Below are 22787 nucleotides of genomic sequence, written 5' to 3'. Positions count from 1 at the left end.
CACCAGATACTGACTGGTTCTGGGTCCCCAGACCCCCAATAGCGCAAAAAACTACACATTCCAGGGTGGCCTTTTGTTGTGGGCAGTCTGAGGTACACCTGTGCACTACTCATGATGTCAGATCAGCATCCTGATGTGGCACACCTGTGAGGTGGGATGGATTATCTCAATATAGCAGATGTGCCCACTACCACACATTTGGACTGATTTGTGACCACTGTTTGGGAGGGATGGTTATATTGTGTATCTGGAATGAATTTTAGGTCTCTACGTCCATCCCATGGGGAATGGGAGCAGTAACAAATATATTTTTGTTGAGTGTATGTTGCTTTGGTTTTTTTGCTTGTTTTCTATTCTTTCTCTCTCAACGGGTGATCCAGGAGATTTTATTTTATTTTATTATTATTTTTTTCCCTTTCTCACTGTCCCTCTCCCCTTCTGTTTTTCATTTCCTTCCTCTTTCTTTCTCCTTTTCCTATCTGTCACTCATGTCTGTCCCATCTGTAACAACTGAAAATAAAATAAAATAAAAAATAAAAACAAAGGTCGATCAAATGGACCAATATGGCAATGCCACGATGATCCATTTGGCAAAATAAATCCATTGGGTATCCTTGTTGGTCCTCAGACAACAATTCTGACGGCTAAAGAACCAAATGGGACAGGCCAAAAAAAAAAAGAATGTGATTGGCTGTCTGTCTCAGTGTGTTGGCTCAGTGATAGGCTGTCACGTGCTGTGTTTTATTTGAGTATTCTGATTACACAAACACAGTCGTATTTGCTTGATTAGAGTTCTTATAGATTTTTCACTTTTGTTTTCATTCTATTTACTTTTACTTCGTTTAAGACTTTAGTTTTTTTCGTTTTAGATGATTTCAATGAATATTGTATTTGTGAGGCAAGATTTAAGATATCAGTGCAAATATTACAATATGAACTTTTAGAAAGCAGAGTCAAGTTCATAAACGTCTCATCAGGCAGGAAACTTTACTGATTCAACAACAACAAAACGAAGGATAAGCCTCTATCATTTTATTTTATTTCAGTTTTTTAAAACTGAAATTTTCAGTTTTTGTAATTGTATTTTTTTTAAAAACAAATATTACTCTGTGTGTGTGTGTATACCCGTATTGATCCCTGAGACGTGCGCTCCTGGTTGAATGTGCGCCGTCTCTCCCAGCGGTGGATCGAGTCCTGGACCTCTCTGCTGAGCTGGCGCGTCGCTGACCTCTGCTGGTCAAATGTCTTAATGTGCTCCAGCGCCCCGTAGGTGGTGGTCAGGTAATAGGAACCTGCACACACACACTCAGTGATTTCAGTGACATGATCAGCACACAGATGAGTGTGTGTGAGTATTTTCGGCGTGGGTTGGCACCTTCTCCCAGCGTTAGCGACGGGTCCATCAGCTCCATCATGTACTCTACATCCAGCTGCAGGGCGCACAGGTTGGACCGGGCCAGGACGTACATCATCACAGGCAGGAAATCATCAGCGCCATGGGACCGCCCTGCAGGGACAAAGGGAAATCTAAACCTGCACTTTATTCTTACAGTCAGCAGGGGGCTACTCTGCTCTCCACAGCTGGTTCGCACTGATGCGCCTCAGTCGCATGTTTGTTACTCCACGCCTCGCTCACCAGGCTCAGTTTTGAAACAGAGCGATTGAGGCTCGATAACCGCAGGGTACATAACTATACGCTGACCTCCAGATATTTATTAATCTGCACTTTTTCCTGTACATGTAGTTTAATAATGTGGGGGCGGGGCTTAAAGCACAGCTGGCGATGCTGACCTGGACAGCTGATAGACATGGAGTCGTAGATGATCTTGCAGGCCTTCAACAGCTGCTCGATCTTCTTCTGAGGAGAATACTCCTGATGGAGGTTGTTTAGTTTGATGCTGATCTTCTCCATAGACGAGGCCTCAGGGACAGCCGTGGTAATTCCTAACGCCGTGGTGGTGCTGCCGAGGACTACAGACTGACACACAAGAACACAAACACCATCAGCATCGCAGAGGACGCTCCTGCTGCTGCGCAGGGACTGCAGCAGGCCTGCAGGTGCATGCATGAAGGATAAAAACAGGTGAAAAACTTTAAAAATTCAAAGAAAAGAGTGACGGTCGAGGTTTTATTTCATGGAGGCAGCTCGCTGCACCACCTGGTTCTGGGCCAGCTGTTTGAGGCCGCCGTTGCCCGTGTGCAGCTTCTCCAGCCTCTGATAGATGGACTCCTTCAAGGGCTTCAGGACACTCTTACACAGAGCAGCTTCCACAATGCTCTCTGCAGGCACAAGATCAGAGTTAAAGTAGAACGGCTGACGTCACCGTTTATTTCTTCGTAACCACAGAAACGATGACGTTGTGCGATGTTCGAGGAAATGACTGAGCTCAAACTTCCCCGTGTGACCTCCACATAATGCAGTCTAAAAATAAAAAGCTGTGAGTTACCGAGTTTGTCCTGTATGTACTGGTGCTGCGGCTCCAGCATGGCCTGCAGCTCCGTGCTCTGCAGCAGGTAGCTCTTCAGCTGAGTCATCATCTGTCGGATCTCCTGCAGCATCTCAGTGGAGGACGAGTGGCTCGACATCGTCTCCAGGGTGAAGGCGCGGTGCTCTTTCACCTAAACACACAGACTGGTCACATGACGTGGCATCCAGGCGGCGCGTGGCTGAGCTGAGGGTTTGGGTGGAAGGCTTCCGCCTCTGCGCACTCACCAAGTTGCCAAAGTAGCTGAAAGGGTCCCTGGCGAGCTCCACAATGCGCTGCGTGAGGCGGCGCTCGTGACTGATGAGCCCGGTGAGGACGGTTGACAAACGGTAGCGGGCTTTGTCCAACATCACAGTGGTGGAGGTTCGTCTGACGGCTGCTTTGGGGCTGCGACTCTCTGCCAGGCGGCTGGAAAGAAAGCAAAGCCTTTAGTTTGAGCTCACCGTATCTGTGCGACACCTGACGCTTGCATGAACAAACTTTCTGCACTTTACTGCGATTTCCTTTTGACCAGCATGATGGTGCAGCAGACTACGAGCTCCAGTCCTTACTGAGACATCCTGCACAGAGGAGTGGTGTTTATAGGTTTCCACACTGACCTCAGAAGCTTTGATGATGTCAGCTTTACAGAGAGGTGTGCAGCCTGAGAACCTGAGACCATGAGTCTGTCGGGGGGATCGGAAGTGTTTCAGAACGTGTTAAAAATGTCGCGTAAAGTCTGCTGTGGTCTGAAAGGAGCTGCACAAAATCTGAAACCACAGGATGACCAGCTGAGGAAGCCTCATCTCTCCACTCTATCACAACATTCTTGTAAATCTGTAGCTGCTGCAGCTGCATTTAAGGTGGATGTTTGTTGCTAATCTCGTTCTTCAGCCTGTTCAGAAGTATCTGCAGGTTTTTGTGCTTCGCTGATCAGATGTGGTGTGCAGCAGGGGTCTGCGCTGGGACCCTCTGCTTCCTGATGTTAGCTGTAAACATGCAGTCACCCGCCGTGCAGTCAGCAGAGGCTGCGCTGTGTGCAAAACCCAGATAGTAAATGACTGCAGTTTCATTTTGGCCTATTGAAGCTTGACTGCATGATGATAATAGTTGACCTTGGTGTTATCAGCCGAGTCCATGGACCCGGCTGGCCTAGCCTCTGGGTGTCTGGCTGTGCTGATATCAGCCACAGCCTGGTTACTGTCCGGTTTAAGACCCACTCTACATGGCAGTGGAATAAATCACAGCAGCATGTGGTTCTCATCCTGTTTGGACTTTGAACTTTAAGCTTAAACCAAACCAGCGCAATAAAAGCAAAGTTTTATTTTGACAGAGAACAGATTTATGATCCAAAACTTCCAGAACCATAAACTTGCAACATCTGGCACAGCCACCTGTCTGACCTCCTGATCTCCATGACCTGTGCATGTGCACAGGTGGATGTAGGCGGGGTCTGAGAAAGAGGCGGTAAATGATGGCCCAGAGGAACAGTTAGTGGTTAAACTCAAAATGCACGACAGAGTGAAACTGATTTGTTTTTAACGTTTGCTGTCTGCGGGGAAAATGCTTTTGTTTTTGTTGCAGTTCCATCAGTGACCAGTAGGAGGCATGCAGCCAGGCCCAGGTGATGGGCTCAGGCGTACCTGTGGTTTTGCTCCAGTTCCTGGTTCAGCTCTATGTCTTCTTCTGTGCTGCTGGTGGAGCTGGAGTCGGGCTGGGTTGCCAGAATAGCGCCCCCCTGTGGCGAGTACAGCGACACATCCGGCCGCCGTGCTGGGGATGGAAGGGGCACTTTGATTGGAGCGCTCTGATTGGCTCCTACGTGCTGGGACGCAGGTGAGTCGGGTGAGGTGGGTTTCCTCCTCGGTGGAGGTACTGGGCGGGACGGTTTCTTTCCCGGCGGGGGGCACGGTGGGCTGGCTCTCACTTTGTCCTCCTTCTCCTCCTCCTTGCCTTGTCCTTCTCCCTCCTTCTCCTCCTCCTCCGCCGCCGCTTGGTGCTGGTCCTTGCTGTCCTGCTCAAACAGCAGACCTGATTTACTTCTCCTTTTCTCCCCCTGCTCTCCTCCCTCCTCTCTGTCGGCTTTCTTTGCAGCATTTTGTCCCTTCTCTCTCTCTGTCCCTTCTCCAGCCTCTCGCTCAGAGCTTTTTCTGGAGGGAGAGGTGCGACAGAGAGGAGCAGGAGGCAGAGGGGGAGCAGCTCGGCCCTGCGGGGGGACGGGAGGCCTCGACGGGTGAGGTGATGTCAACGCTGACTTCCTCCCTTCTCTCTCCACTACTCCTCCCCTTCCTTCCTCTTTTCTCTCAGCTTCAGGAGTTGCAGAAGACAGCGGCTCAGGCGAGGGGGGAGGAGGGGAGAAGAGGAGGCCCATCCCGGCCCCTGAGCCCAGACTGGGGGGGCGGGGTGGGGGGCGCTTATATTTAAGCTCAAAACTTGTTATGGTTTGACCTTTGTCCTGCGTGCTAGGCTTCTGTGAGGCTTCTCCGTTGTGCAGGGAGGAGGTGATGCTCTGATTGGTGCTGATGTTGTGTTTGGATGTGGAGGAGGAGGGGCTCAGGTCTTTGCTCGTGTCTCTGGGCCGCTCCTCCACAGGAACAGAGTTCACGTACAGATACATGTGGGTCTGATCCAACATCAGGTCCTGATTCTCAGCTCGCCGGTTCAGGTCAGACGTCCAGAAATCTGCAACGCAAAGAAGAGTTACTCCCATTTACATGATTTCATCACCATCATTATCATCACTTCCTCTTCCTGTTACAACACAGTGGTGTTTTTGTGTAGCATATCTAAAAGCTTCATTAAAAGCGTAGGAAAACTTATTTCTTGTGTAACACAATGCAAAACAATTTTTTTATACAGCACCAAATCACAGCAAGTTGCCTCAAGGTGCTGTATTATTGTAAGGTAGACCCTACAATAGTACATACAGAGAAAAACCCAACAATCATATGACCCCCTATGAGCAAGCACTTTGAAGGAAAAACTCCCTTTTAACAGGAAGAAACCTCCAGCAGAACCAGGCTCAGGGAGGGGCGGGGCCATCTGCTGTGATTGGTTGCGGTGAGAGGATTGTTTGCCGAGCGTTATCCAAAGCACACTCTCTTTTGATTCACCTGCTAATTTTATTAACAGTATTCACTCACTGTGTCTTTGGGGTCTTGCTAGCTTAGCTTAGCTCATAGCTGACTCGTTAGCACCAATGCTACTTCACATGATACTTGTAATAAATGCAGCATATTTGCAGCTCTGGAGGCCAGGATTACTGAATTGGAGACCCGGCTTTGCACCCATCATTCACCCGTAGCTAGCCAGGCCCTTGTAGCTGGTGCAGCCGAAGATAGCGTAGGCCCTGCTAGCTGTTCCCCGGCAGACCCCAAGCAGCTGGGGAAAGGGGGCGGCTGGGTGACGGTGAGGAGGAAGCATAGTCTTAAACCATTTTTCCCCATTCTGCGACACACCCGCCGGGGGTCAAACTCTGGTAATTGGTGATTCTGTTCTCAGACATGTGAAGCTAGAGACACCAGCAACCATAGTCAATTGTCTTCCAGGGGCCAGAGCAGGCGACATTGAGGGAAATTTAAAACTGCTGGCTAAGGTTAAATATAAATTCAGTAAAATCATAATTCACGTTGGCAGTAATGACACCTGGTTACGTCAATCGGAGGTCACTAACATCAATATTGAATCCGTGTGCAACTTTGCCAAAACAATGTAGTTTTCTCTGGTCCCCTCCCCAATCAGACCAGGAGTGACATGTTTAGCCGCATGTTCTCCTTAAATTGCTGGCTGTCTGAGTGGTGTCCCAGAAACGATGTGGGCTTCATAGATAATTGGCAAACCTTCTGGAGGAAACCTGGTCTTGTTAGGAGAGACGGCATCCATCCCACTTTGGATGGAGCAGCTCTCATTTCTAGAAATATGGACAAATTTATTAAACCCCCCAAAATATGATTATCCTGAGTTGGGAGTAGGAAGCAGAGTTGCAGTCTTACACGCCTCTCTGCAGCTTCTCTCCTCCTGCTACCCCCCCCCCCCCCCAAAACCCATCTCCATAGAGACTGTGTCAGCTCCCAAACAGACAAAAAACAAACTAAAAACCAGCAACAAACAACTTAAACATAAACACAAAGAAAGAACAATACAGTATCCACATCTGAACCAAAGAGTAAAACAGTGAAATGTGGATGATTAAATATTAGGTCTCTCTCCTCCAAGTCTCTGTTAGTACATGACTTAATAATTGATCAACAAATTGATTTACTCTGCCTTACCGAAACCTGGTTGCAGCCGGATGATTATGTTAGTTTAAATGAATCAACACCCCCGAGTCATTCTAACTACCAGAAATCTCGAAGCCCAGGCCGAGGGGGCGGTGTGGCAGCAATTTTTCACACCAGCCTATTAATCAACCAAAGACCCAGACACTTTTTAATTCATTTGAAAGCTTGATGCTTCGCCTCGTCCACCCCAGCTGTAAACTCAGAAACCAGTCTTACTTGTTATCATCTATCGTCCACCTGGGCCTTACACAGAGTTTCTGTCTGATTTCTCAGACTTTTTATCTGATTTAGTTCTGAGCTCAGATAAAATAATTATTGTGGGTGATTTTAACATCCATGTAGATGCTAAAAATGACAGCCTCAACATGGCATTTAATCTGTTATTAGACTCAATTGCCTTCTCTCAAACTGTAAAAGAACCCACCCACCACTTTAATCACACTCTAGATCTTGTTTTAAGATATGGCATAGAAACTGAACATTTAACGGTGTTTCCTGAAAACCCTCTCCTGTCTGATCATTTCCTGATAACATTTACATTTACAATATTTGATTACACAGCAGTGAAGAGTAGACTTTATCACAGTAGATGTCTTTCTGAAAGTGCTGTAACTAAGTTTAAGAATATAATCCACCCACTGTTATCATCTTCAATGCCCTGTACCAACACAGAGCAGAGCAGCTATCTGAACGCTACTCCAACAGAGGTCGATCATCTTGTTAATAATTTCACCTCCTCACTACGTACGACTCTGGATACTGTAGCTCCTGTGAAAACTAAGGTCTCTAATCAGAAGTACCTGACTCCGTGGTATAATTCTCAAACACGTACCCTAAAGCAGATGACTCGTAATCTGGAGAGGAAATGGCGTGTCACAAATTTAGAGGATCATCATTTAGCCTGGAGAAATAGTTTGCTGCTTTATAAGAAAGCCCTCCGCAAAGCCAGAACATTTAAATACTATTCATCACTGATTGAAGAAAATAAGAACAACCCCAGGTTTCTCTTCAGCACTGTAGCCAGGCTGACAAAAAGTCAGAGCTCTTTTGAGCCAACAATCCCTTTAACGTTAACTAGTAATGACTTCATGAACTTCTTCACAAATAAAATTTTTATCATTAGAGAAAAAAATGACCAATAATCATCCCACAGATGTAATATTATCTACAGCTACTCTTAGTACCATCGATGTTAAGTTAGACTCTCTATCTATCTCTAATAATAATACTACTACTAATAATAATAATCTCTAATAATCAGCTATGTACCACAGGCCTTCAAGCTGGCTGTAGTTAAACCTTTACTTAAAAAGCATCTCTAGACCCAGCAGTCTTAGCTAATTATAGGCCAATCTCCAACCTTCCTTTCATATCAAACATCCTTGAAAGAGTAGTTGTCAAACAGCTAACAGATCATCTGCAGAGGAATGGTTTATTTGAAGAGGTCAAAGGAGCTTGCAAAGAAAAGCGTCTGGACTTCTATAAGTTGCTTGAAGACGTTTCACCTCTCATCCGAGAAGCTTCTTCAGTTCTAAGGTCAAATGGTGGAGAGTCCCAGATATAAACCTAGTGGGAGTGACCCCCCACAGAGGGACAAAAGGACCCCCTGATGATCCTCTAATCGCCTGAGCCAAGGTGTGAAACTGGGCGTGGGTCCCAATCAGCCAGAGTTTCGGGTGAGCTCATTGTGAAACCTGGCCCCACCTTATCATGCGAATTCCTGAGGTCAGATGGCCCAGGATGTGAGTGGGCGTTAAGGCGTCTGGGAAGGGAACTCAAAACTGGATTATAGATGGCAGAGAGTTGGTGTCGTAAACCCCCGCCTCTGTTCAAAGATGGTCGCTCACAGTGGACATAGATGGCTTCTTTCACTCCTCTTTCAAACCATCTGTCCTCTCTGTCCAAAATGTGAACATTGGCATCCTCGAAAGAGTGACCTTTATCCTTAAGATGCAGATGGACTGCTGAGTCTTGTCCTGTGGAGGTGGCTCTTCTATGTTGTGCCATGCGCTTGTGAAGTGGCTGTTTGGTCTCTCCAATGTAGAGGTCTGGGCATTCCTCGCTGCACTGTACAGCATACACCACATTGTTAAGTTTGTGTTTTGGCGTTTTGTCTTTCGGGTGAACCAGTTTCTGTCTGAGCGTGTTGCTGGGTCTGAAATACACTGGGATGTCATGCTTGGAGAAAACTCTCCTGAGTTTCTCTAATACACCGGCTACATAGGGGATGACAATGTTGTTGCGTCTGTCCTTCTTATCCTCCCTCGCTGGTGTCTGGACATTGGAGAGACCAAACAGCCACTTCACAAGCGCATGGCACAACACAGAAGAGCCACCTCCACAGGACAAGACTCAGCAGTCCATCTGCATCTTAAGGATAAAGGTCACTCTTTCGAGGATGCCAATGTTCACATTTTGGACAGAGAGAACAGATGGTTTGAAAGAGGAGTGAAAGAAGCCATCTATGTCCACTGTGAGCGACCATCTTTGAACAGAGGCGGGGGTTTACGACACCAACTCTCTGCCATCTATAATCCAGTTTTGAGATCCCTTCCCAGACGCCTTAACGCCCACTCACATCCTGGGCCATCTGACCTCAGGAATTCGCATGATAAGGTGGGGCCAGGTTTCGCAATGAGCTCACCCGAAACTCTGGCTGATTGGGACCCACACCCAGTTTCACACCTTGGCTCAGGCGATTAGAGGATCATCAGGGGGTCCTTTTGTCCCTCTGTGGGGGGTCACTCCCACTAGGTTTATATCTGGGACTCTCCACCATTTGACCTTAGAACTGAAGAAGCTTCTCGGATGAGAGGTGAAACGTCTTCAAGCAACTTATAGAAGTCCAGACGCTTTTCTTTGCAAGCTCCTTTGACTACAATGACCTGGATGACTGAGAACCTTCACAGACTTATTTGAAGAGTTTCAGTCAGGTTTCAGAGCTCATCACAGCACAGAAACAGCTTTAGTGAAGGTTACAAATGATCTTCTTATGGCCTCTGACAGTGGACTCATCTCTGTGCTTGTCCTGCTAGACCTCAGTGCAGCATTCGATACTGTCGACCATAATATCCTATTAGAGCGATTAGAACATGCTGTAGGTATTACAGGTACTGCACTGCAGTGGTTTGTATCATATCTATCTAATAGACTCCAATTTGTTCATGTAAATGGAGAGTCCTCTTCACACACTGAGGTTAATTATGGAGTTCCACAGGGTTCAGTGCTAGGACCAATTCTGTTTACATTATACATGCTTCCCTTAGGCAGCATCATCAGAAGACATAGCATACATTTACACTGTATGGTGAATGCTGATGTTTGCCTCAGTGATAATTTGACAACTTTAATAACCTGATGAGTTAATTATTTTACCTGCACCCATAGCAGCAATGCTCTCCAGCTCCTCTCTCTTAGTTGCCGTGGTAATGGCCGTGGGTGACCTCAGCGGGACGGCCAGGATGTCCCTGATTTTTGGATCGAGTTGGGAGAAGGTTGAATGAAGCAGGTATTGAAAGAGTGTGCACATGTATGTGAATGTGAGTGTGTGGATACTGCGAGCACCGCAGGCTTGTTTTTACAGTGTGTGTGTTGTGCGATGTCCTGCGTGCTGCTGCAGGTGTGTTTGTGTTACCTGCTGTGGAAGTAGAAGGAGATGAGTTTGAAGATGTCATCAAAGACCAGAGAGGAGCCCTCCAAGTGGACGACTGGGGGAGACAGAGAAGAATGAATGGCTTCCTCCTTTGTGTGAATGTGTGTACTTTCTGAAGCAGCACCTACACGTCTTGTGTTGTTGGATCTTCATGTCGCGTACGAGCGGCGCCCCCTGCTCGTCAGGCAGCCGTACCGATAGCGTCGCAACGTCGTTGTCCTCTGTGCTGCGCACCAGGAAAGCCTGCAGACACCAGCGAGTGTGGTTTTGAGTCTGAGGTCATGTGATGTACAATAAGAAGCTGCCTCCTCTTTTAGAAGCGCACAGCTGTATGACTCACAGCGCGAGCGTCAGCACAAGTCTGAGGACGCTCTCACATGTCAGCGTCTCACAAATTTAACAGGTCCCATAAAAACAAACATGCAGCTGTGATTCACCTGGATGTGAAGTCATTCCATCTCAAACCAACCACACAATCTTCTGCTCCACTGCTCAGATTTGCTATTTGATATATGCTAATTATTAAATATGTTTATAATAGATATTAGATGTTATCTCTACTGTGAAACGGTAGCTTTCAAGTGAATGAAAGATGGAAAATGGTAAATGGCCTGTATTTGTATAGCGCTTTACACTACATTCAGTCATCCACACATTCACACACTGACGCAGGTGTGGAAAATGAAGAAAGGTCCATATAACCAAATGATTTGTGAGTTATGATCAGAGCCTGGCTCCTGTAACCCGTCATATTTGCTCAATCCAGCACAAAAGCTAAATGCAAATCAGAGCTGGTCGAGCAGGAAATGAGATGGGTTGGCTGTATGTTCATGTCAGAGGGGATCTCCGAGGTTCCTCCAGCAACACCAGAAACTTCATTTCCTTCATTTGGTGAAGTTTTGAACCCGTCTGCAGATTTTCTGCATCAGTCTGTGATGTAAATGTCTTTATTTATTAAAGGGAAGAGGAAAATCAGGGAGCAGTCACCACTTCAGTGTCATTATTCCCAGCTCTAACACAACAATGACTTCCTGCTGAGTCGCCACGCGTGAAGACGTAAATTGCTCTTCGTAGGTTTGTTTGGTTTCCAGATGTGAGTCAGAGGTAAAGACTTTGTGATGGTGTCTGATATCAGGCCCTCGTTTCTGCGTTTTAACAGCTTTAAACCTGTTAAACATGTTTCACATTTCTGCTGTTGATTCAAACTTTCTGTGCATGCACGCGTCTACAGGTAAACGAAAAAAGGAGATGATGACGTATTTCCATCAGAGTAAAGGATATTTACCCTGTAAATAGGGCCCATTATAGAGGGGATACCTGTGTGTGTGTGTGTGTGTGTGTGTGTGTGTGTGTGTGTGTGTGTGTGTGTGTGTGTGTGTGTGTGTGTGTGTGTGTGTGTGTCTCACCCCGGCTGGCTCCTCCTCCAGTATCCTGGCGGTTTGCTCTCGGCTGAGTCCTTCGGGCCGCCACACGGAGGTGCTCCCGACCAGCCGGTCCACCGAGCTCAGCACCGGAGGAGCCGGTGAGGCTGGTGGGAACACAGGGGTGGGAGGGGGGGAGGAAGAAGAGGAGGGGGGTGGGAGTGTAGGAGATAAAGGAGCAGGAAGAGGGGGAGGAGAGAAAGTGGGCGTCAGATCAGAGGAGACAGAGGACAGCAGGGGAGGAGCAGGAGTGGGGACAGGGGAAGGTGAGAGAGGGGGAGGCAAAGATAAGGGAGGAGGTGCGTGGACCGGAGGGAGAGGGGGAGGGAGGGACGGAGGGGTGGCTGGAGGCAGAGGAGGTCGAGAGGGGAGATGGGAGTTCCTGACTGCAGAAGGTGGAGGTTTGGGCCGACATGGCCGGGGCGGCGGGTGGGAGGGCAGCGAGGGCGGAGGCAGGGGGGGGGGCGGGTCAAGTGGTCCTGTCACAGGGCTGCAAAGAGAAAAGGTCAAAGGTCAATAAACAGATTGACAGCTGGCCGGTGATGTTTCCTGTGATCAGCTGCTCGGACTTTAACCACACTGAGAGGATGGCCCACCCGCTGGGCCCAGGCCCCGCCTTTTAAAACACACCTGCTGCTGCTGCAGATTTCATAATGGCTGGCATCATCGCCGGCTTCAAAGGGGCGGAGTTAAACATCTGACTTAACACCAGTGCAGCCGACTCAGAAAGCATCCAGACGGCGGAGCGGGCCTCAAACACGAGCTGAACTATCACCGAGCGCCACGTGCTGCTGCTGGGACGACTCCTACCGCCCCTCTGTGATCCCTGACGGAGCTCCCAGGTCACGTGACCAGCTCCTGAGTCTGGTTTCATTTGTATTATAATTGTTTTATTTTTTCAGTGTCGTGTGCAGCACTTTGTGTCTGCCGTGGTTGATTTAAGGTGGTGATAAAGACACCTGAGGGACCCTGCAGGTATGTTGTTGAGGCCAGTTTACCCCAGGTAGGGTCTCCCTGCATGAGCGAGGGCTGGAACATGGATGGATGCTAACGCAAGCTGTGCTGGTGACCAGGTGGATGTTAGGAGGTGAAGTCTGATGTCAAGGTCGTGGTATCACTGACTCATCCTGTGCCTGTCAAGGCCCGGGGTGTGTTGTTGTCTGAGTCATGTGACCTAAGGTGTGAAGTCTTTGTGCGTCGCGTGGTGAGTTTCAGGTCCGCCTCCGAGGTGCCAACCACAGAAGGATGCTAGAGCTCATCAGGTGAGAGGTGAAGCATCCTCAGAAAGCTGAAAATGAGATCCCGTTGCTTCAGCTGAGGCGTTTAAGCCTTAGAGAGACGATAAAGACTAATTGAATCTAAGTCTTCTTCACTCGCCGCGGCTGCAGCGCTCAGAGCTCCTCGCTCGCAGCAGCCTGGAAACCACACAGATGTTAGCGGTGCATCAGAAACCGGAGCACAGGACAACAGCAGCTGATGAGAGCGGTCTCTGGGGTTTGTCAGGGCAAGTGATTTATTTACATTACATCATCTGACATTACAGCATGGCCTCTAGGGGTCACGGGGTCACCAGTTTGGCTTTTTAAGGCTATGAAACGGTAAAAGCTGGTCCAGCAGGAGCACAGGCGTGTTTGAGACGTCTCCTCCCCCAGCCTGACACACGGGCAGCAGGGCGCCGTGTGTCTGTGTGTCAGTGAGCTGCTCCTCATCATCACCTGGTGAACACAGTGAGTTAATAGCGCAATGCTGTTAGAGGAAGTCTGTGGTCAGTTCGTCTAGTCCTGTGGTTACCAAACAGAGAACAAAATAGCAGGTTGGTGTTGAAGGTAGTCCGCCACTGATGGCTGCACATCGTTTCCATCAGTTCTTCTGATCGTGTTGTGAGGTGAATGCACGGCCCGCCTGCAGTGTTTGCATCTACCCGGCTTTACCTGCCAGGTGAGTCAGACAGGTGCCGGACAGGTGGACGTTGGGTTTCCAGGTGTGTGTGTTGCTACCTGACAGGTGACTCACTCAGCGGTCCAGATGACACCAAAAAACATGAAAAGAAACACTTTCACAACACTTGTGTTGTTCCTCTTGCAGTTCGCCACATATAAGAAGAAGATCTGTTTCCTGTCGTTGACCCCCTGAGGGGTCAGGGTCACCTGGACCCTTCCCCCCTCCCCCCATCAGTCGGGGCCTCCTGTGTTGTTCTATTAAAATCCCAGCATGCACCTGCACGCTGCAGGCTGCAGCCTTTATTTACCTTTGCTGCAGTCTGAGTTACCTCTGCCTTATCAGTGGTCTGGTGGTTTGGCTTTAAATAGACGAGTACTTGCTAGCAGTATGTTACAGCACGGTCATGCTAACTTACGTTTGTCTCTGTAGCTAAGTTTGAAGTGCTGTTTGTGGCCCGTAGATAACAAAGGCTCTCAGCTGAGAGTGGCGCCATCAGCGAGCGTTAATATGTTTGCTTTATGGCTTCCTCTGCTCACTTCTCCCTCTGCAACGCAAAGAGTGCCGGTGATTGTAAATTACAGCAGATTGCTGACAGCAGAGTGACGTAAGGTGTTGTTCTTGAGCTCCTCGTGTTTGTGTTTAAAGCAGCTGTTACACACGGGGGTGGTCTTTAATTAGACCTGTTTGGTGCCCAAGTGTCACTTGAGGACGAGCTCATGGAGGTGCAGCGTGGATGAAAGTGTCTTTAGGGTTGTGGACCCTGAACCGGTCTGTGATTGTGCACAGCATGCAGGTGATGTAGCGGCCGACCTACGTTCCTTTGGGAATCTCGGGGAAAGCCGGGACACAGTGGAGAGATTGCGTCACTTAACTGTCTCCAGGAAAAGCTGGAGGAGGTCCTGAGAGGGACGGCGTCTAAAAGGAGCTGCCGGGGCTTCGGTGCCATCCGTCTCTCAGCTGTTCTTACAAAAAGAGCCAGTTGATTCCACTGAGACGTGTCTTCAGTGGATTTCAGGCTGATGAAATCATGTGACTAAGTCCAACGGCCATAAGTGCCCGTCTGCTCACAGGAAGACAGGCGGCACAATAAATCGTTCAGTCAGCTGAATTTTCAAGCTGTGACCAGAAGCAGACATCCTGTGTTTGATTCATGTTTGCTGAGCTGCATGGAAACACCACGCACGCACATTTACTCCACCTTTGATTCCAGCGGAGGAGACGTTAGAAACGGCCTACACCCATCACGTCGCTGAGGTGCGTCTTTACCTGACACAGGTTTAAAGTCCACGCTCGGTCTGCTCTGACTCTATTAAACATGAAGCAGTGCCTTCACTCGTGCTCTGCTGTGGTTCACGTTGCAATGCAGTCTGGGTGGTGATGTCATACAAGTGGAATGGTTACGGTCCCGATCTGTGCTCAACCTGTTCAAAGGAGGAACATTTGGGGGGCGTAGCAACACGAAAGCGATCACGGGGGTGAGGGTGTCCGTGTGGCGCTCCACGCCAACATCCGGTCGTCAGATGTTGGACGATTAAACACCACCAAGCAGGACTCCATCGGCACCTGTATCGGAGTGTCTGTGCTGTCTGAGCTGGACACGCTGAACTCAGCCTGACTGCACGGGAAGGTTGTCACTTCCTGCGCAACGCTTCACAGCCAGCAGGGCGGCCTCTGATACTTCCTGTCTTTCATGGTTGTTAGGCTGGTTCACATGTGCTGCCTCAGGATCATCAGGCTGAAAAGTGTTCAACCACTAAAGTCTGTCAATGAGTAAACGGGTGGGGCGGTAGTTCGATCCCTGGCTCCTCCAGTCTGCGTGCTGAAGTATCCTTGAGCAGGGCACTGACCCCTGAGCTGCCCCCGGTGCATGAGAGTGTTGGTGTAGTTTGTATGGAGAGTAAAAAGTGCCCTGAGTGCTAATAAGGACCGGCCCGTACATAAATAATAAAAGCTTGTGAAGACGATGACAGGCATCTGTGACCTGCTCCTGCAGCCGCAGACGGATCAAATGCCAAGAAAGAAGAAACTATAACTCACTTATAAACTCACAGCTAAACGCTGTGTTGGTTATTTATGCTTGTTTAAAGATATGGACGTGCAGGTGATGGTGTAGGTCTGACAGCAGCCTGTCACTGCAGGTCAGGCCTTATAGATTGTTTCACTGACCAAAAACACGAAGACAAGAAAAGCAGCAAAAGAGGTCTGTGCCCCAGAGGGAGCCCCCTGCTGCCCCCACGACCAACGTAAGGAGAGGATGGACGGGTGGACTTAGACTTTTACAGTTACTGCATCAGTTTTTACTCCACTGCAGTTTTTGCTGAAATGAAGCAGTCACATGTGAGCTCTGCAGGTTTCAGTAACAGTCCTGTGATGTGTAAGCATCCACTTTTACATCTCATACATGAGTTATCTGGGCCTTTTATCCCCGAGGAGTTTTAAATGAAGAAGTGATACTGCAGCGTAGTAAAGCAGCACAATACTTCACCCGCCGCTGACTCTGCGGTGACTGAGCCTTCAGCACAACAACACTCGCGCTCCCTGCCGCCCTGCGGCCTCGATAACGTAGTGATTAGAGCAGGGCGATATGGCCAAAAATATTTATCACGATATATATTTGAAAATTTGCGATAACGATATAACCGACGATATAATTGATGCGAGACAAAATACAACTCCACAACATTACTAGCGCAAAAAGACAACCTTCCATTTATTTTCACTTAAACAAGAAGCTGGTTTTTATGTACATTAAAGCTTTATAAAAATGTAACAGTGCAAATGCAAATTCCTTGCTGAAAGTTTAACCAAAAGGCATTTCCAGTAGAAATGGGCTGACATATCCTGAGCATAACCACGTATAATATCCACTGAAGTTAAAAAGAGGTGCTTTGCAACATTAAACTGCAGTGTGCAGTACGCATTTTTCAGACCATAAGGTGCACGGGATTATAAGGCACATTAAGCGAAACAAAGCAGTCAGATAAATCAAACTTTATTAAACTCATTCTTCTTGCTTCCTCCACTTCTGTACCATTGTTTCATTAATGTTGAATTCTCTGGCAGCTGCTCTATTCCCATGTTGTTGCAGTATATTAATGACTAACCTCGTATTGTGGATGGATTATCTCAGTTGTTCTCCTGACTGAAGTTTGGTCCGTTTACAGCATCCTGCCATGCGATTGCATTTGTCTCTAACCATGAAGAACCTTCACGTTAACTTTTCTAAGTGGAAAAGTGTTAGTGTTCGTCCTCCAGCTTCACTGTTTATGTTATGCTAACATAGCTGTGTCGCTAGCGATCACGTAGCACATCATTATATACCAGCTAGCCCAACTTCAGTAACCCTACAAACGTCACTGCTGTTTAGTTTCCTGTCTTCATTTATGTTGGAAGTGATAGCAGAGCTGTACGTTTGGATTTTTTCAGAAATCTCTCAGTCAGAACATGCAATATCATGCTTAGGTAACTAGCGAGCTAACTTCCGCTAGCTTCCTGCTAACTTCTAACTCCGTTAAATGTAATAACTTTAGTTTTCATGGATGCCTGGAAGTTAAACTTTATAGTTACACCTGGTAAAGCAGCAATGCTGATCGTTTTATTAAAGATGAAAGAATTTAGACAGTTTTTAACTCTAAGTGATGCTGCAGTGTTGTTTGACCTGAAGTTTACGGAGTTTAGGACCCAGATTACTCCCAGATTTAAGAGCATCTTAGTCCGACAAATACGACAATAACAACGGCCGCTTGCATGTTCTGCAAAAAATGTGCTTTGTTGTGTATCTGACGGACAAACACCAAACCAGTTCCACATCACGGAAGTTGCACCATTTTTACAAACCAATTCTGGTTCATCTGTTTCACTCAACAATCGGCCATGTGCGTATGAAAACAAAGGCACTGCGCATGTGCGTTTTACTCCCATTCTATCGCGATATTTCATTTTCCTATCGTTGCCTAACATTATACCGGTATTACCGTGAACGGTATAATATGGCCCAGCCCTAGTAGTGATTTGGACACAGGCGAGCTGAGTGAGAAACGAATGCCACAGAGCAGGACACTCATTTACAATGACTTCTTTTCACAGCCAGAGAAGTCGCCCCCTGCTGGACATTACACAGAATGCGGGTTTAAACATAGCCTGTATATAAAAGATGGACATAGCCAGCCGTTGTTTTTGGACTCCTCAGTTTGAAAAATCATCTTTAGAAACGAGGGGGGAGTGCTGGCTGCCATGATTGTAGACTGTATGAGACCATCACACAGACTGATTACTATTTAGTGCTCTACAACATCCAATCAAAACCCTAGAACTTCACTGTGCACCACACCTGGAGCTCCACCTTTGGGGACGGTCTGTTAGTACAGTAACCTCACAGCAGCCATATTATTGGTCAGATGATGTCATTAAAAATGCTCCAACAGCACAAACACGTTGCGAGGTCTAGTTAGCAGACCGCTAGCAGCTGCAGCCACCTGTGTCACCATCCACCTGTCAGTCAAAGAGGCCACACCCCCAATAATGCAAACTTTAAGCCTTCATACAAGTCAAATAGGAAGGAAGAGATCAAAACAGTTTTTCTTTCTTTCTGCTGTAAAGTTGGACGTTTTATCTCGGGAGCCTCTGCTGGAGCCTCTAGTGGGCGTTAGAAGAACTGCAGCTTTTGGTGCTTTCGACTTCCATCGTTTACACAAAGTCTTTGATTCTTTGACAAATTAAGCAAGCCAATTTAGAATCGGGAATAGGAGCAATAATCGTTCAATAATCAAGCAATAATCGTTCCTCTCAGTAAACCTCAGAAATGCTCCATGAGGGAAGGTTTTTGTCCTTACGCTCACTACTGAAGACTTTTTCATTTAAGTTAAATCCTGAAGCATTAAGCTGACATTCAGATGTGATAACAGTCAATGCGCCTTTTTGGAGCACTTCACATCAACTCAGGCCTCTCTAACTCTCCCCTGGAAGTATGGAAACAGACTCCAATCCTGCACAGAATCAGGATTTTCCCCGCTCTGGGAGGACACTGACCTAAATATGAGCGAGTGAGTCATCACATCTGTTTTTCCTGTCTGACTTTCGACCCCCGACTCCCTCCTCCACTCTGAAACCGCAGCACCATCCCCCTTACCCCTCACTCAAAAATGCCTCTCGCTGCTTTTTCCACCCGTACATATCATCGCAGACCCCCATTAGACTCACCCTGCGTCCTGGGGAACGACGCTGGCCTCCATCATAACGGCGGCGACTGACTGTTTGACTGCTCCGTCTCTCTCAGCTCCATCGAAAACCCCGCCTCCTCTTTGCCCCCTTCTTTCCTCCTCCTGTTGATCTGAGCAGGCCTGAATAAGGAGAAACTACAAGGCAAAGGGGAAAATGTGTTCCTGTGTCGGCCCTCCCCTGTGTTTAAGCCTCGACTTCCTGAGCCGTTCGTGAGGCAGGAAGAGGCCGAGCACTTTGGTCAGACTTCCCCTGCTCTGCCTCTTCTTAGCTTGTGACACACTCTCTTTGCTTCAGCGCTCTGCAGCTGATCCTGCTCTTTCTCAACTCGGCTGCTCAATCAGACCTTTGAATTTCTGCATTTTTACATCTTTTGGAAACACAACCCTGCCTCCTCCATGTCCCTTCTCCCCTCCCCTCTCTACTTTTAAACTTTTCCAGATGCTCTCCGCTCAAACTCTGGAATGCTGGACTTCATGTTTCCTGCAGGCGTCACTGTTTTGTTTTTTTTTGGGTTGTTGACCCCGTTCTCCTCCTCCTCCTCTTCCTCCTCCTACTCCCTGCTCACATTTACAATAGAAACTCTGCTTTTGCTTCTCTACACCTACTCCTGTCTGAGCTTATCTCTTCTCTCATGTATAATCTCTCCCTCTGAAGACATTCCTGCCCAAAGAAACTATTAAGATTGGACTGATAGCTCAAATTAAAGTGTGTGTGGCAGGAAGACTTCATGTTTGCAGTTTTGGGAGACAGAGCTGCAGAGTGAGCGTTGATGTTAATCAGAAACTCTGCAGCGTGTGCAGAAGCTACAGACGCTATAGGTCTAACCCCCCACTGCTGCTCTGATGGCTGCACTTACTGTAAAACTTTAAGGGTGCATGGTGGACATGCATATGTGGTCACACGCACACACACACACACACACACACACACACACACACACGTACATGGTGCATTCATGTGTGGTGAGTGTGCAGCTGCTTCCTGTGTGATCATTTTTCACTCCGACAGCCTCCACTACTCACATGAAAAACCAGGTGAGAAGCTGACTTCACACTACATCGTCAGCATCAGTGAGCATCCACCAGAGGGCGCTGCGGCCCACAACATTCACTTGGGATGAAACCAGGAAACCTCATTACAGAAACACCAAGAGTCACGCTCGGTCATTTTCAGCTGGCTGTTTTTATCCTCGGCTGCTCGAGCAGCAGGGAGCGGGGCTCATTAAGGCCCACTGTGACCACGGTAACGCTCGCCTTCACCACCGTTTAATCACGCTGCCGACGCCAAAACAGACCTGACCTCAGACTGAAGGCTGACCTGAACGATTTTACCACCTCTCACTGATTTTTCTGGTGAGCTGCATGAAATGCGAACATTTAAAAAGTACAGATCAGCTCCGGAGACCAGCTATAAGCTCAGGGCCTCAAACCTTCTCTCTGTAACGCCCAGCAGGGGGCGCCTCCTCTGAAGTCTGATTGTATTGAGGTTTGTGAGAAAATGAGCGTCCTGATCAGCTGAGCTCAGACGGCTTTACGGTTGCTGGTTTCAGAACTGAACGTCCATCTTGCATTTACAGTCTGTGGAAAAATCACAGACTAAGTGAAAACTGATTAATGCTGCAGAGAAGATCCCTGATTGGAGCATCGAACGAGGCATGTGAGGGTCTTTCTGTGCATAAATTACTGCACATGCATTTCTCAGATCACCTCCTGTTCATCGAAGCTTGGACGTGCCATATATCATAATGGATGTAATGTGATATATTTTGTAAGACATTCATGCTGGCTCTTTGCTGTGCCTGGCTGTTCTCACAGTGAAAGCATGATTGTAGTATATGTGTCAGTTACAGGCCACCATATGCTGCCCCAGAGGCCTGCTGGGATGAGTCTGAATAGATTTCGAACCTCGTCTTTTATCTGTGTTCTGTTTCAGCTGAAATGGCAGCCAAGCGTTTGATTTAGGTGATTCATTTGTTTACTGGGAGCCGGCTGCAGGATTTGACGGCGTTTCAACATTTTCTACAGATGACGTGGAAGGAGTGAAAGAGTGAGAGGATCAGCTGTTTGTACAGCATGAGGTTTTTGTTCCAGACGGAGAAAGACGTGACTGACAGAGCGAATAAAGCACCGCTGGAATATGTAACATGACAAAGACTGTATCTAAAAGGTGCGTGCTGCTGTCTTTGGTTTCTGGAGCCTGATTTTTAAGATTCAGAGGTCGTGTTTTGGATGCTGCCGTGTTGTTTTTGTGTTTCAGGAAATGGCCATATTTGGATGTGAGGGTGGAGTTATCAGCTAATGCTCCCTGCTACTGCTGCCCTCACAGTTCCTCAGTTATGACTTTTGGGAGACTGACAACTTCACGTAAAGGTGTAGATCTGAATATAGAGAAGCACTAAGCTCCTCACACTTTGTGCCGGGGCTTCATGCTCTCACAGATGTTCCTCTTATGAAGCCCAGCTGTGCGGTGTGCACACAGATTTACAGGCTGCTCTCACACAGACGAATGTTTCTGTCCATCTTGTCTCAGCAGACACGCAGAGTCAACACCGCTCGAGCTCACATTGCAAGCCAGCATAATAATAAAGACGAGTGTGAGTCAGTCTGTGTGTCAATCACACGAGCGTCACAGAGACGACTGGCCCAGTTTTAATGAAATACGTTTTTAGAAAAGATTTTCCCTCCAGAGAATAAATGAAATCATTCTAATGTATGTTAACTACTGCCTCAGTGTTCGACTGTGCAGTGAGGGCTCTTGTTGGCTTTCAGAACCATCCACTGGCTAAATACTAAGTGAGCCTAAATAGCCTTGCTGCAGTAATGGATTCGGGAAAGTACTCCATCCATCCATCCATGCAGGGATGCTCAGGCCTCCGTCTCCCCACCCACTTCCTCCAGCTCTTCTAAAGGGGCAGTGAGGAGTTTTCAGCCAATATGGACACGAGGCATCAAGGAGACACCTGAACCTCCTCAGCTGGCTCCTTTGAGGAGTAGCGGTCTACTCTGAGCCCCTCCTCACCCTCTCTCTCAAAAGTTGAGACCAGAGGAAGCTTTTTGATCTTCTGATTGGCTCCCCCCTCACACAGCCAGAGTTGTGTGCTTTGGGTCACATGATCCTAACAGGTGAAGAGTGTATATTACTCAACCAGATGGTGAGTGATTGTTGGGTAGTATCAGTGGCACCAAAAACCTCCTTTGTGATGGTTTGGTAGCCCACAGTCAGTGTGGCAGACACTGACTTATCTGAAAACATTTGCTAATAACAGCCGAGCAGTCATGAAACTGTTTTCCATGAAAAATGACAAAAACCAGCTTCAGAGTAAAAGTTCTTACCCGACTGAAACAGCAAACTTCAAAAGAAACTTTTAAAAAAAGTTTTTAACTTTTAAATATTTTGTTATGCAGCGGTCACTATAATGTGGTTCACCTTTCACTGTTTCACAGATTTTTTTTTTGCAATTTGGTAGTGGTGCAGCGGATCGCGGTTGATCCGTAATCCGAACCGATCCCACTCCACGGTTCGGTACGCACGTGATCCGAGGATTCGAAAAAGAAGAAAAAAAAGTATGTTTATGGTGGCGTGGTGGGTCTGTCAAGCGATAGTTCTGGCCAGCGCTAGCGGTCCAAGTGCAGGAGCAGAGGAGTTTGCGGTATTTAAGCAGCCCTTTGCTGCCCAGTCCAACTGGCTAAAGCTATTACAGAAGCTGTTGGGGTGTTTAGCTGCAGACGGGAGGCCGTATTCTGTTGTGCAAAACAAGGGGTTTAAACTGTGATGAACGTGCTTGAGCCACGCTATGATATGTCGTTTG

The 22787-nt window shown here is 47.6% G+C and overlaps 1 protein-coding gene across 1 annotated transcript in view; it reads right to left on the bottom strand.

Moving 5' to 3' along the window:
• Window positions 1-19328, bottom strand: part of rin3 (Ras and Rab interactor 3) — a 29969-nt gene extending 10641 nt beyond the window's left edge. Inside the window, exons 1-12 of the mRNA XM_085441427.1 lie at window positions 18959-19328; window positions 11804-12308; window positions 10526-10640; window positions 10380-10452; window positions 10121-10212; window positions 4109-5147; window positions 2714-2894; window positions 2448-2619; window positions 2159-2280; window positions 1792-1978; window positions 1376-1507; window positions 1126-1292 (exon numbers count right to left, since the gene is read on the bottom strand). Coding sequence (XP_085297553.1) covers window positions 1126-1292; window positions 1376-1507; window positions 1792-1978; window positions 2159-2280; window positions 2448-2619; window positions 2714-2894; window positions 4109-5147; window positions 10121-10212; window positions 10380-10452; window positions 10526-10640; window positions 11804-12308; window positions 18959-18993 — 2820 coding nt within the window. The 5' untranslated portion in view covers window positions 18994-19328. The remainder of the gene's footprint in view (window positions 1-1125; window positions 1293-1375; window positions 1508-1791; window positions 1979-2158; window positions 2281-2447; window positions 2620-2713; window positions 2895-4108; window positions 5148-10120; window positions 10213-10379; window positions 10453-10525; window positions 10641-11803; window positions 12309-18958) is intronic.
• Window positions 19329-22787: the final 3459 nt, after the last annotated feature.

Source organism: Copadichromis virginalis, linkage group LG19 (genome assembly GCF_057382275.1).
Source record: "Copadichromis virginalis isolate Kocher_CV1m ecotype Utaka linkage group LG19, C_Virginalis_male_GT1.1, whole genome shotgun sequence".
In the NCBI taxonomy this organism is placed as follows: Eukaryota; Metazoa; Chordata; class Actinopteri; order Cichliformes; family Cichlidae; genus Copadichromis; species Copadichromis virginalis.
Note: the sequence above shows the minus strand (reverse complement) of the source record. Positions and strands in the feature narration are given on the sequence as shown.